At 56.2% G+C, this 14,659-nt stretch overlaps 1 protein-coding gene across 3 annotated transcripts in view; it reads right to left on the bottom strand.

Moving 5' to 3' along the window:
- Positions 1 to 3,994: 3,994 nt before the first annotated feature.
- The window catches only part of PPP1R7 (protein phosphatase 1 regulatory subunit 7), a 29,683-nt gene continuing 19,018 nt past the window's right edge, over positions 3,995 to 14,659 (bottom strand). For 2 of the 3 annotated variants that reach the window (XM_026490998.4, XM_026490989.4), the window contains exon 10: positions 3,995 to 5,124. In XM_026490998.4, coding sequence (XP_026346783.1) covers positions 4,948 to 5,124 — 177 coding nt within the window. In that variant the 3' untranslated portion in view covers positions 3,995 to 4,947. The remainder of the gene's footprint in view (positions 5,125 to 14,659) is intronic. The other variant, XM_026491005.4, reaches the window with a different exon arrangement.

Genomic DNA, 14,659 nt, shown 5'->3' with positions numbered 1-14,659 from the left:
CTGGTCTGGTCCAGACCCGTAGGCAGAGAACTGGGAGGGACCGTGTCCTTGCGGCCCTGCCCAGGTGGGGATGGCCACTCACAAGTCCTCACCTTGCCTGGCAAATGGGCAGGAGAGGGGACTGGCATAGCCGGCTGGCCAGGGGCAAGGTCTCCCAGCTCCTGGAACAGGATCTGCCTTTGTTTGAGAAGGGGGTGTGGGGCTCTGGGTCTGCAAACAGAGGCAGCCCATTTTCCTAGAGCCTTTCCACGTCCCACATGCAAATGCCACGGTCCTCCCAGCAAAGGACACCACTCATCCTTCTCCCCTGATTTACTTAGGGATGTCAGCTGTCAGCTGCTGCTGTGGAAGGTTTGGGAGAGGTGGCATCGGGCAGGGGCAGCCGCAGCGGGGCTGGCCGCCACTCCACCTGCTGGGCCACCTGCCCGGAGACACTGAGGGCCCGGGCTGCACAGCCAGCTCTGCCACTTCCTGGGTGTGACCCCAGGGTCCATCTGTGAAAGGGGGTGCAGCCTCACTGCAGGGCGGAGGGTCCCAGCCCTCCCGGTCCCTCTTGGGCCCAGAAGCCCACTCCGTCCTCCCCACAGCGCTGCTCTCTTGGGGCCCTCTTGGGCGAATCCCTGGAGTCGCACTGTCGTCCTGGCTGCATCTCTGACCCCCAGCCCCCTCCCAGGGAGACCCTGCTCAGAGGGTCGGGGCCCGGCCACCCGGGATACCCTGAGCCAAAGGTTCCACACTGAGCTCTCTGTCTGGGATCCCCGAGATGGGTCCCCGTGTACCAACTGCTAGTACACTGGGGTGAGGCAGGCTGAGAGAGAAGAGGGATACCCGCAGGGGCCTCAGCCTCGGGACGGAAGGTGTGGCCCAGAGTTCTCCCAGCCAGAGGCCCGGGAAGAGGTCCGCTCTCTGGGGCTCCCGGCACTGCTTGCGGTGGCCCAGGGGATGTCCTCCAGAGAAGAGCAGCGGGGCGGCCGCTGGGGACCACGCACGCGGGACACTGGAAACAGCACTCATCCGTCGTAGAGTTGAAATGTTTATTTGATACAATGTTTTATGGTTTGACATTTTTTCAAGTTGCATTACTCTTGCAGTTTTTAAAAGTTAAGAAAAGGAAAAAAAATAAAGCCAGCGAGCTACAGTGAACACAGGTGTGTTGTCGGGTCCCAGGTGTGAGGAAGAGCCCAGGCCCCGGAGCTGCTGCACCGGCCTTTTCTGATGACAACTTGTTACACCCGTTTCTGTAACACTTAGAAATACGTTGGTGGAAGTGGGGGAAAAGCCTCCGACTGCGGCTTCACAGAACCGCTCTTTCTCGCCTCGCAAGTAGACCCAGCAGCTCCGGCAGCCAGGTCCAGGGGCCCGGCACCTGCCAGCTGCGCCCGCCCTTGGCCTCGGGACCCGGGTAGAACCGGTGCGCCTCCTCCCCGGGGGTGGGTCCCTGCGGCGAATGGTCCTCGTAGGGACCGCCAGCTGGGGGCGCTGCTGCTCCCGACACTCACCTGCCCTGCACTCAGTCTGAGGGCGGGGCTGTCTTCCCGGGCCCCACGTGCTCTCCCCCTCACTCAACCCCTGCCTTCAGGACCCTGCCCTGCCCCTTCCCTGAGTCCGCCTCTCTCCCAAGCATTCCCTCCGCACCGAGCCAGCACCATCCTCCAGGAGGCCGGCTGGTCCCCTCCCGCCCTCACAGCCATCCTCACTGCTGGCCTCTTGCCGTAGCTGCCCGCACGCCTGGCCCCCTGCCCTGCCCCTCCTCAGGGTCCATCCCCTGCCGGGAAAGCCTCCCCACTCCACCCTCCAGCCTCCCGGGCCGCCACAGCTGGCTCCCCATGCGGGCTCTGCCCACCAAGTGCCCCAAGCCCACGGGTTGGGGTTCCAGGGCCTCCTTTTCGTGTCCCCCCACCCCCACCCATCCAGGATGCTCTGAGGCTTCCCTCTCCCCGCCCTCTGCTCGGCCTCCTCCCCCAGGGTGGGTCTGACCCGGGTCTGCCCCTCATCAGGGTCACCCCACCCCTGCCGCCAGTGAGCCCATTCACATGCTCTGCTTTCTCCCGAAGGGCAAGTCGCCTTCTAACTACACGGTTGTCTCCGGTTGTCGCTTCGTCTACGCCCCCAAGGCCAGGGATTTTTTAAAATCTTAAAAAAAAAAAAAATTAAGGCTTGTTTTGTTCCTTGATGTATCCCAAGTACCTCAAAGGACCCTGAACCTCCCCATGCACCAGGCTTTCCCCACGCTTAATTATTCCTACCGCCACCTCTGCTGCCCCCTCCCCGTCTCCTAGGCCGGGTCTGTGCTTGGGGTTGTTTCAGACCTCGAGGAGCCGAGCCGAGGGCTGCTCTTGGTGGTCCCTCCTGTCTGTGTGCACCCTTGCGGAACCCTCTCCCACGGACACGTGGTTTCTGCGGCTGTGGCCTCCTTGGGTCCCTGACTGGGCGCTGTGGCTGCTTCCTGCCGGGGAGCATGGACCGAGGCGCCCAGGGCTGGGTGCGCTGTTTGAGGCTCGGGGTGCACCTGGGGTCCCTCCCCGAACCCGGGGCCTGAGTGCGGGTGCCCTCCTGGATGCCCCGCGCCTGGAGCTTTCTAACTGGCTGATTGAGGGTAGGCACACAGGGACAGCCCCTGTCCCCTGTTCTCGGATGGTGGCGTGGGGGACGGCGGGGGCGGCTCGGCCCTCTGGCTTCCTTGACGTGCCTCCTCTTGCCTTGGGCCACTCTCCACCGAGGTTCTTTGAGGAGGCCTTTGCCGGGTGTAAACACCGTGAGCGTCTTTGCTCGCTGTCTGCTCTCCTCATGGCATCCCGTGCGCTGCAGGAATTGCACTTCTGTCTAATGAACCCACCAGAGGCCGATCTCGCGGTCCTGCTTTGGGGAGCCCACAGCCCCTCCTCCGATGTTCCCATTCACACCGGGGTTTCAGACCCCCCGGACTTGGCGCTGCAGGGACGTCCTGCCCAGCCCTGCCTGGCGCCCGGTGTCCCTCCAACCCGGTCTGCAGCCTTCGGGATCCAGCAGGAAACTGCCTCTTGTCCAAAGTGGTTCAAGGTTCAGTGTGGGTTTAGGGCTCAATGAGCCCCTCAAACATGCAGATGGCACACGGCTAGGACAGTGCTGGGTTCAGCACACGCTGTCCCGCCCCCTCCACCCCCGAAGTTTCCTGGTCTGTGAAGGCACAGATGCCCTGGCCAAGCGTCTCCGTCCCATCCCCACGAGGGCGGGCCTGGGGAGGCCTTCTCCCACTGTCCTGCTTGCTCGAGGCTCTTCGGGTTTCTTTTGCTACCTGCGAGGAAACACCTGTTCAGTTAGCGGCGACGGTCGGACTATGGCCTCCCGCGCGCAGTTTATAAGCTATCGCCCCCTTTCCTAGTCCTCGCCACGGTGAGCGCGGGCACCGTCTCTGCCGTCACCGGCCACGCTCTGCCTCCCAGATTAAAAAGCGATGACCTCATGGCTGACGTCACACACTGTCTTTTCAGGGCACGTCCCGTGCCAGGGCCAGAACACCGCCCCAGCTTCGCAGAGGGCTCCGCAGGCCCGTCACCCCCGCACCCCTGCCGGGAGTGGCGCTGGGCTCCCGAGGGTCTGCACCTCGTGCTGGGGGTGGGGGCAGGGCTCCTGGGAACAACGCTGTCAGCAAGGGCACTCCAGTCCTGATCCTTGTGCCTTAACTTTCTTCTGTGGCCTCCAGGGCGGTCACACTAAGGCCCTTTCAGGGCCGGCACCAACCGCCCCCCCCCCCCCCCCGCCTTGTGCAGCATCTGCTCTCCGTAGGCAGCTGCTCCTGGCTTCCGGCCACATGGTTAATTTTCATGGAGACTAGACTCGGGAACTGGACGTGAGCTTAAACTTCAGGCCGACTACGGCCACATCTACAACTCCTGGCAGGGGTCATCTGGCCGCCCGGGCACCTCTGACCTGCTTGGGCTGCTCATGAGGGTGGAGGAGGAAGGGCAGCCCCGGCAAGATGTGGCTACTGAGCACCTGGAACGTGGCAAGTGCAGCCGAGGGAGTGAATGTTTTATTTCATTTTAACACATTTAAATTTGAATTAAAGCAGCCACACGGGGTGGGGAGCGGTGCCTGTACTGGACGGTGGCACTCTACAGTCTTGGAGAAGGGACCTCCGGTGACCACTTGATTCAGTCCTCTTTCTGCAGAAGGGAAATCTGAGACCCCAAGAGCGGATGAGGTCCTGCAGCATTAAATTCAGACCCGGGTGACTGTCGATGTAACTCTTCTAAGAAGCTGGCACGAGGACGGGGTGAGACTGGGAAGCGACACTGGAAGCGGTCAGGAGACAAGCTCTTTGGAGCAGGTCTTGCGCAGAGCCTCGGCGGGGTCCGCGCTCTGTCGGCAGCTCCGCGCAGCCGGGCCCTCAGGAAGCCGCCCCTCTCGCGCTCACGGGCCGCCCTACCCTCGGAGAGCTGTGGCCCGGCTGGATGGACGGCCCGGATGGACGGCCCGGCCTCGGTCGGCAAGGGGCCTGGCGCACGGCCATGGCTGTCAAGGAGCCCAGGGGGTTGCAGCACACGGGACTGCGCGATCCTATGCCCACGGGTTGGTTCTGAAACACGCAGGCTTAGAAAAACCCTGGCGTCACCTGGTCTGTAAGACCAAACCGCTCTGGGCTGCCAGGCCAGCCCCGAGTGCCCCACCCGGGGCAGCGCCCTCACTCCCACTGGCCCGCCCTTCTCAGGAGGGTCGAGGCCTCCCTGACAGAAGGAGGAAACAGACGTGGCAGGAGCGCCACGGGCACAACACCCGGTGGCGGCATACGGGCCACGGCGTCCCGAAGCGGCGCGGGCGTCACACACGGCGATTATCACTCAGTGCCTTTTTATTGCCATTGGGTTTGTGACTGCTGCGGGCGTGCCGGCTTCAGGAGCGACGGGTGGGTAAAAACCGTGGCTGGGAAGTTCCTGTGGAGACAGGGCCGGCAGGAGCCCCGAGGACTCAGAACCTGACGAAGGTGGCATCGATCTGCCGCACGGTGGGCAGGGCCAGCATGATCTTCCGCCTGTACTGGGGGTCCTTCTGCAGGGGGTTGCGCTCCAGGTACACCGTCTCCAGGCTCTTAGCTGCTTTCAGCTCATCGAGGTCACTCCAGCTCTCGAGGAGATTGTCGTTCATCTGGGAGGAGACGCATACACGTTAGGAAAGCTTCTAGGACAGAACAGCCTCCAGCCCCCCACCCCCACATCTGAGTTCGAGGCCACCGACGCGGTCCAGTCCTCCCCACTCGGAAGACAGCGTGGTGTCTTCCCCGGCACCTCAGGGAGCCCTCTGTCACCTCCTGGCCGCCTTTCAGCAGCGCCCAAGGGGAACACTCTCACTCACGCCGAGAATTTGGGCCACATCACCAAACGGGCTAATCCGAGTTAAGATTAGCAGAGAAAAGACAAAGCAACACTGCTTGCGAGCCCCGCCGCGTCTCCAGGCAAAGTGGGAAAGCAGGTTCGACTGTACTTTCTACAAACCAACTTGTTCTTGTTCCCAAGGCTTGACGATGTGCTCTGACCGTAACACGGCCAGCAGGGCAGAGGCCACGCCAACTAAATGTCTATCGGTCCCGTAAGTTAAGTTGCCTGTGGCCTGTCCTGCTAGGATCCCCACTGCTGGTGTCTGTGAGGGAAATGCCCCGCCACCACTGATCTCCCCCTGCCCATGTGATGTCCCCAGGATACAAAGCTGCACGAGGGGCTCAGAGGTCTGAGTTGTACGGCTCAAAGCAGGTTAGGGTCCACCCTCCTGACCACCAAGGCCACCTGGAGGGGACCGGCCCGAGCCGGGAAGAGTTCTCTGACTTTTTAAACCACAGTCAAGACGAGGGCATGGCAGGCCTCTGGCTTCACAGTGCCCGTCGCAGCACGTGCCTCTGACGCTCGGTCCACACCTGTCCTGGGGTTGGTCATGGCTCCTCCACGGGCGGCAGGGCAGGGGGCGCAGAGGGACACGTGAAAACAGATGAAGGCGCTCGAGGGCCTGGGTGGAGGTGGAGGCGAGGGCTCGGGCCGGCGCGTGTGGGAGGGGCCGCGCACGTACACGTTCAGCAACCAGCTCCCGGGAAAACCGAAAAGCCCTGACTGGTACTGCCTGCCAATGTCTGTGGTGCAGACACCCCGCGGCGGCTGATTTCACGCCACCGACACCACGTTCCCGAGAGCAGAGCTGGGATGAGGCGCAAAGCTGCCCCCGACAAGCCAGCGTTAAGTTGGCTCCAGCCCGTCTGCTCACAAGGGTTTTGGATGACAGGAACTTCAAATAAAGGGCAAGCTGAAGAGCTGCTGGGAGCGTAGGCATCACTACCGAGGGCGTGCCACACCAGCTTCGTACCTGCTGGTCTGATCCCCCAGGTCCCATCGTGCCGGTTCTAGAAATCACACGTGGACAGATGGTGGCCCCGGGGCCCTCCCACAGGCACAGAGGCAGAGAGCAGGGGCCCCTCCCAAGGGACAGACCTGTCCTCTGTGAACTTATGGGAGCAGAGGCCACGGGGTGGCCCATTTCAACTCCACTTACAGAGCAGTGATGACAAGAGCTGCCCACACTTGGGCAATGAGCTTGCAACGAGAAGAAAGTGGAGCCACTCCAGGAACCCACGTATGGCCCCTCGGCAGGAACGCCAGAGAGGAGTTCAAGCCCTCGACGGGCTGGACGAAGGCTCCTTGAAAGATTTTCCCAGTCTCAGTGCTCTGAGATCACATCAGTCAGCATGGAATTCTGTGCCGCTGCCCTGGGTTTGGCACATGGCCGCTCAGCACCTGGATGGATGTGTGAGAAGCCGCCATGCACCAGGCTGTGTCTGTGACCGAGGGGGGGGCAGCTGAGGACACGAGGTGGCTGTGGTGAAGGTGGGCAGATTGTGGGGACTTTGCGGGACTCCGACTTTCACTCCGAGGTGAGAGTGCAGCCCTTGGAAGGTGTGGACTGTAAAAGGATCACTGTTGTGTGGCGCGTGCTGTGGGGTGCACGTCAGGGAGGACGGCGCTGGGGCCACGGGGGTAGCGGCACAGGGCAGAGGCTAGATTCCGGGTAGAAGGGAGAAGGCTTGTGTGTGATGTCTAAGAGAAAAGGAGAAATAAAGGAAGATTCCAAGAGTTTTGGCCTCAAGAACTGGGAGGCTGGAGTCCACTTTTACTGATGTTGAACCAAGCAGAGGAGGGCTTGGGGAGGGAGGCTCCTGGGCTCAGGGCAGGACGTGCCGCTGTGTTTGGGTGGCAGGCAGTCAGCCAACAACACCCCGTGCTGGGAGCACACATGGGTACTTATTTAGATGGGAGAGGCTCATTAGGGAAAGAGAAGAGAGAGAGAGTACAAGGCTGAACTGTGGGCACTCTAGAGACTGGTGGGAGGAAACCAACCAAGGAGAACCAGCAAAGAAGACGGACGCACGACCAAGGTGAAGGCGGAACCAAGAGACTGATATCCTGGAAGCCACATGAAGAACGTGTTTCAGGGAGAAGTGATCCCGCACTGGGGAGGTCTACTGAGGTCAATGTCAGGTGAGGGGTGCAAGGGACACGGCATCTGGCTCTGTGTCCGCTGGGGGAGAGCTAGTCCCGATGTTCCCTGGGCAGCGGAGCAAGGCACCGGCCCCTGGGATGAGCCTGGCTGTTGGGCCCTGCTGCTGGCTGGGGTGCACGCCACTTCTAAGCAACGGGAAGCGCTTGCTGGACCGTGTCTGAGAGAGTGCGGGGGTGAGGGCACAGCAGACACACCCAGGTGACGAGGCTGGCTGCAAAGAGGGCAGAGATAGCAGAGGGAGGCGGGGTCCTGGCCAAGGGCCGTGGAGGGCTTTTAGGGTGGGAGGTGCTGCAGCATGCTCCTATGTGGGTGGAAAAGACTTTGTGGGGCTGGGGCAGGGGCGCTGCTGGCGGGGTGACCCTGAGTGAAGAGGATGTGGCCTCAGAGGACTGCTTCATCCGCTGTGAGGGAGGCTGGGAGTGTGGGGTCTCTCTTCAGCCAGGACGGCCGCTGAGGGCAGAGGAAATGGACCCGGAGAAGAGTGACTGAGCTCGGACCCAAAGGCAGGAAGGCACTGGGGGGGTAGGTAGGATGGGCTCACCTGAGGGTGAGGAGGTGAAGGCAGCGTGATGCCAGATCCCTGGGGACCCTTCTACACGGACACTGAAACAAGGACTACGTGTGGCCGGAGCGGTGCTGGAGCGCGAGTGGGGTTCTGACATCAAGGGAGGGAGGGGCTGAGGCCACAGGGGCCGTGCGCTGGGAGGTCTTTAGGGAGGAGGAGGAAGAGTCGGGAGGTGGTAACGAGAACAACACAGCCCACCTCCAGGCCCACCCAGAGATAAATCTGTACTAAACAGCGATGGTTTGGTTTTTCACCACTACTTTTTCTTAAGCATATCTAGTTTTTTCTTATTTACATATCTAGTGATTTTGGATCGAACACTAGACATTGTGGATAATATGCTATAGAGACTGGATTCTTTGAACAGCGTTGATTTTTTGTTCTAACAAAGCAACTCAATTACTCACTGATCATCTTCGGGCTGCGTGGGCTTCGTGTCACACGTTGTCAGGGCCCCCTTAACTCGCTGGGGACCAACCTCCAAACTCCACCTGCTCTGGAGATATTTTTGAAGCCCGACTTCAGACTTTATTAGGGTGGGTTTGAAGTAGGTCCAATCTGAGCCTGTGATCCTTACCCTCAGGAATGGCCTTTCTGGAGTCTAGCTGGGAGCCAAGAGTGTTGGCAAGATCCCTCTACTTGGGCAGGGCTGAGCCGCACCCATCCTCAGTGGCACTACTGGGTGAGCCTTGAGGGGGGTGGCCTTGTGCCCAGACTGCTCAGCCCTCCGCCATGGGCTGGCAGGGGATCCCCACACAGACTTCTGGGGCCCCTTCTCTGCACAGCTACCCCCTCTCCAGTGCCGTGTCTTGCCGTAAGCTTTGATCTCTGCTTCTTCAGCTCAACCGAACTGCCACACTCTCCCAGGGGCGCTGGCAGCCTATGCGCTGCCCAAGTAGAGCCAAACCATCTTTGTACTTGGTCATGGCCAGAGGGCGAGTCTGTGACCAGTTCCACAGCCACGGCCAGACAACTGTCTTGAATAACTTTCTGCGATGACGCATACGTCCAGACCCACCTATTTAAGGAACCCTATTTTCATAGAACTTCTTGTGGGCCTACTGTGCCACCTGCTTTGGGAGAGCTAGATTTCCAGAACCCAGGTCTTGGCCCTTGTGGAGGGACCAAAGCCCGTGTCACGAGGGCTCTGACATGGAGAAGGCTCTGTTGTCAGCGTGAGCGAGCACCTCCCCTGGAAAGGGATACCGGAGAACTCTTTTAGGACAGATTCTTAAGTGCTGTTCTATCAAGCATAAGACTATCCACTTGTACAACTTGAGCTGCTCCCATGGCCAAGTGCAAAGTGAGATGCCGTGGCTGTGCCGGGGAGGTCAGTTAAGACAAGGAGCGCACTGAAGTGGACAATCACTAAATGGTGCCTGTACCTCCTTGCTTTTACCTTAGAACACACAACAAGTATACTCACCTAACAGAAGCCGCAGTAAGACACTGTTTGGAAAAAACATGTTTTTTTGTGGCATAGTCTGCTTAAAAACATATTCCCGCCATCATGGTGGCTGACGCCGGCATCCGCTCTGGCACAGGGGCCGTGGCGTGCCTATGTCCTCCTGGGTTTCACTATCTGGCTTTGTTCCTATCTGCCACACAGCAGCACTAACACCTGCCCGTCACTCGTCTGTGGTGGGGGGCTATCTCTATAAACTCCAGATCTCATCACTTAGGACGAGCCACAGCCCAGCCTCAGGGCAGTTTTCTCCAAGATTCAGTGAGTGCGGAACTGGAAGTTTTATCACCACTGGTGGAACACCGATGTCTTTGATACAGATAATTCTTAGAGTCTTATCTCTGTATTTTTCCAAAATGGAACACAAAACCATTCACTTGCATTGTTTCCATACACATTCCAGGGTCTCCTGAGCCCTGGGCGGGGGAACGATGTTACACTCATGAGGGGAAAACTGATCGCCTTCATGTTTCTCCTTTTAAGTTCTTCACAACAGGGATGTAAAGGAGCAGGGCTGGGGTGGGACCCTTCCCTTCCTAGAGTATCTCCTCAGAAGGTACAATTGTTAGTCTCTTTTAATCCAAAAGATTTCCCACCTTGTACTCACAATTTTCTTCTGTTAAATGAAATTGACTTTTTAAAGAAACCCAGTTAAAACTGCCTTGTAAAATGCTGCTCATTCTGGATTTATCCACTTGTGTTGTGGTGTCATTTAGCTTGTTCTTCTAGCCTCCATATCTCCTGCAAATTTGAAGTTAGGTCTAAATGCTCGGTTAGAGCAGATTAAACATTTTTGGCAAGTATGCTTTATAGATGAGTCAAATCAGGGGACATATAGCATCAGGTTGTCCCACTATCAGGGATGGTAAGTTTGATCACGTTGGTAAGCTGGGGAGCACATTTCCCTCTTTCAGTTAGCAAATTCTGTGTGGGGTGACACACAGCAGACATCCAGCTCTCCAGTGACAAGCGTTGCCTGAATCCACTACTGGAATTATGCTACAGAATGTGTCCCATCTGACATTTTCCTTGTAGACTTCTCATGGTTATCAAGACTCAAACTTCACAGGACGTATTTCTCTGCCTTATGATGGTTTTTGGGCTGATATTTATATAGAAAACATACACTTAATTTCCCCCAAACTCAGTAACATCTTAGAGGTATGGGAGAATTCTCAAGTTACATTTCATACACCACTCGTAGAATGTCAAAATCACTTATTTTTTGAAAATCAGTAGGACATTTCAACAAAGGGAAGGTGTGCCTTGTTGCTGCTGGTGTCAAAAGAGGTGTCTACTACTTCATATAATGGTAGGGACTCAAGAGAGAGAGGCAGAAAGAGCCTCCGTGACAGAGGCCGGTCTTTTCATAACCCAATCAGGGAGGTGAAGTCCTGTTGCTTCTGCTGTATTTTGTTTGTTAGAAACGAGTCAGTGAGGCCCGCACACACTCATGGATGCTAGGACCTGGGCGAGGGGGACATGTTACCAATTGCCTCCCGTGCCTTTTACTGAGATTTTTTTCTCCTCGTTACGGGTCACATTCTCCTGCTTCTTTGCACACTGAATACTGTGGATGCAACGCTGCTCACAGAGTCTGAGTTTTGCCATCCTCCCTTAACAAGCGTGGGTCTGGCAGAGCCTCTTGGTCCTGTGGAGGCTTGGTCACAGGCTCTGGGAGAGTGCTTTATCCGCCCCTGACGGATGGCTGTGCCGGGGTGTCGATGGAGTTTCTGGGGTGTTTGGCATCATCCCTCTGCTCTGGCAGGTCGGAACGCCAGTGCCTCCACGGCCTCGTGGTGTTTGGAATCTCCACCTGGCCTCGAGTCCCCACAGCTGTCCGCTGCTGGGACACATACGTGCAGCTGATTTGTTGGCTAAGGAAGCCCCAGGCTTATCGCTAGGGCTCCGTCCCTGTGCAGCAATCTCCCTGCTGCGCACTTGCCCAGAACATTTCAGCCCCCGGGAGTACCAGCCCCGATTTCCGCCTCCGTTGTCCAGGGAAACAGCGCTGAGTCTGTGCCCACTTGTCTGCGGCAAGTGCCCTCAGCTGCGGGCCAGGGTGTGAAACATTAACAAACTGCAAAGCATTCTCAAAAGTAGACTACGCAAACAGACACCCTAGAAGAAGTCGCAGCTGGCGCCCCCCAGGTCCCACCGGGACCGTTCATGCAGGTTATCCCTTCCCGTATTTCTCTTTGCAGAAATGAAGGACAGAGGTATTGTTATTGTTTATACACTTTATATGGGTGTCCACAGGGTCACTTATTCCGGGCTGCACACGACGTATCTGGGGCCTGTCCATGCTGGTTTCTGGGAGCTGTGATGAGCTGGTGAAGGGGAGGCTATCAAGGAAGCTTCCAACCTCTCTGCTGTTTCCTGCTCAGCCTCACACGTCTTCCTGCCCGTGACCTTCGCCTCTCCCTCCCTAGGTCACCGATTTCTGCTGATTCACCGTTGACGTTTCTCCTAAACTCATTCCCTTCTTTCTGACCCTGCTGCGGCTGCCTCAGGCCAGGTCTGCTCGCGTGGCCATAGTGGCCGGAGAGACAGCCGTGGAGGGCCCCGGGCCCCTGCTGGCCTCCGCGGTCCTGCCAGCACGAAGCGCACTTCAGCAGCCACACGCTCGCCTCCTCAGCCTCCATGGAAACACACCTGCTTCTCCTTTTCTTCCCGGGCATAAAAATGCTCATTGCCGGAAAGCGGGGAGTACAGCAAAGTATTAAAAGAAAGGTAAGAATCACGCACAGTCCCGCCACATGAGGAAGACCGCTGTCGACGTTCTGCTTTCTTCAGCCTTCTCTGGGAGCCCATCTCCCTCGGCAGAGAGGGAGTTTTACCTCTTGTTCTCTTAGAATATACTTTTCTACACATTTGCTTTTCACTTATGAAAGAAATACATGCTTGGTATGGAAAACTTGGAGGAACCAAACAGTATAAAGAGACACAGGAAAACCAGCTACATATTTATAATCCAGAGACCAAGGCTTCTCGTTTCTGTGTCCGCACTTCTAGTCCTTTCTCTGCGTGTATGTGTCCACAGGCACTGAGTTCAACAACACCTGGATCTCCCCCCAAATACTCTGGGTATCCCCTTTTTCATCAATACTATATCATGAGCATTTTTCCGTAATTAAATCTCCTTTAAAACATCATTTGAAGGTCTTGTTTTATAGTGGCGTATTTCATCATATGGATATATCATTTTATTATTCTCAAAGGTGGAAAAATTGTATGACTAACATAAACCTAAAATTTCAGAAGAAAATCTGGGTAATTGTTTTTACAAGGTTTGGGTTTATAATCTTTTCTGAACTGGACATTAAACACAGAAAAGCAAGGAAAAGACAGATTTGTCTTCTGTGTAATCTGATCTTTTTCTTTCTTACAATGAACAGATAGACTTTATCAATAGAAAATACAACAAAGCTATTTCCATTGTAAAACAACGAATCCTGATATTTATGTATTTTTTTACGTAAATCTTTGAACTTCTCATCATTTTGTTAGGGTCTCAAGGCCCTGAAGACTCCACAGAGCCTGTGTGCCGACAAGAGTCCCACCAGAGTCCACGGAGCGCCTGCCGCAGCACAGACCGCGTTCCAGCAAAGGCTCTGCCCACCTGGCAGCCCAAACGCCGCATCTCACTGTTTCAGTGTGTTTTAAAAATTAATGAAATAGAAAATGTTTTCTGTTACTTCTTACTCTGTGACTTGCCTGTTCATGCTCTACCCCATTTTTTTTTAGGATTTTATTTATTTATTTGAGAGAGAGATGGAGCAAGCGAGAGAGCACAAGCAGGGGGAAGGGTGGAGGGAAAGGCCGAGGGGGAATCCCAAGAAGACTCCCTGCTGAGTGTGGAGCCTGATGCGGGGGCTCTATGGCACGACCTGTGAGATCATGATCTGAGCTGAAATTACCACTTGGACGCTTAACCCACTGAACTACCCCGGGGCCCCTCTACCCTGTTTTCCAATGGCCCCTCTGTATGAGCTGTGTTTAATATAGGGATATTAACCTTTAGCTCACATATTTGCACAAGCATGTTTTTCAATGTTACCTACAGGTGGTCTCTGTCCAACTAACCAACCTTCCCCTCCTAAGTTCCTTCCTCTCATGCAACCAGGGGTGTGCCAGACACTATTCCTGGGGCCGGTGAGGTAAGAGTGAGCAAACAGGGGGGCGCCTGGGTGGCACAGCGGTTAAGCGTCTGCCTTCGGCTCAGGGCGTGATCCTGGCGTTATGGGATCGAGCCCCACATCAGGCTCCTCTGCTATGAGCCTGCTTCTTCCTCTCCCACTCCCCCTGCTTGTGTTCCCTCTCTCGCTGGCTGTCTCTATCTCTGTCAAATAAATAAATAAAATCTTTAAAAAAAAAAAAAAAAAAGAAGAGTGAGCAAACAGATTCCTCTGCCCTCACAAAGCTTACACATTGCAGTAGGTGAGAGACAGAAAAATAAAATTAAATAAAGAAACAGGACTCCACTTCAAGTGATGGAATAACTAGAGCTGGACTTGCCTTTTTGTCATAAGCTGGAAAACAGGACAAGTAATGTGAAACCATGGTTTGCGTACGTTGGACAATAGGCAACACAGGACAGTGACTCCCGAGAGCAGGAGAACAAGGGAGGTGAGCTCTGTGCTCACTTGTGGACCACAGGGGAAACCCAAGCACAGCCTGGGGGACACTCTGAGTTGAGGCAGTGCATGCAGTTTGGGGAGGCAGAGGTAGCTGGAATTCCTGGAAAGGGGTGAGTTATGTAGGTGCACCTGGTGTCCCCTGGAATCTTGGACTGAAAACGGACTGTGGATTGGCCCAAGAGCAGCCGCCAGAAGCCATGAGCTGGGCCAGGCCTGAGCTCACTCAGGCAAAGGACATGTTTGTGCTCCTACCACCCAGAGGCAGAGACTTTGCTAAATGCCCGGGGCATTCGCTCGATACCTGGGAAAGGGCACAGCCTAGAAACAGAGCAGAGAAGCCTCAGAGGACACTGATAAAGCTGAAAACAAAAAGGATCAAGCGGTGACTCAACGTCTGCCAGGTAAAAAGTCCAACACACTTTAAAGGAAAACAACAGAGATCCAGAGTCAATAACTGAACATCTCTTTTTT

The sequence above is a fragment of the Ursus arctos genome, unplaced genomic scaffold (assembly GCF_023065955.2).
Source record: "Ursus arctos isolate Adak ecotype North America unplaced genomic scaffold, UrsArc2.0 scaffold_1, whole genome shotgun sequence".
NCBI lineage: Eukaryota > Metazoa > Chordata > Mammalia > Carnivora > Ursidae > Ursus > Ursus arctos.
The sequence above is the reverse complement of the archived record's forward strand: the minus strand, read 5'-3'. Positions and strand labels throughout refer to the sequence as shown.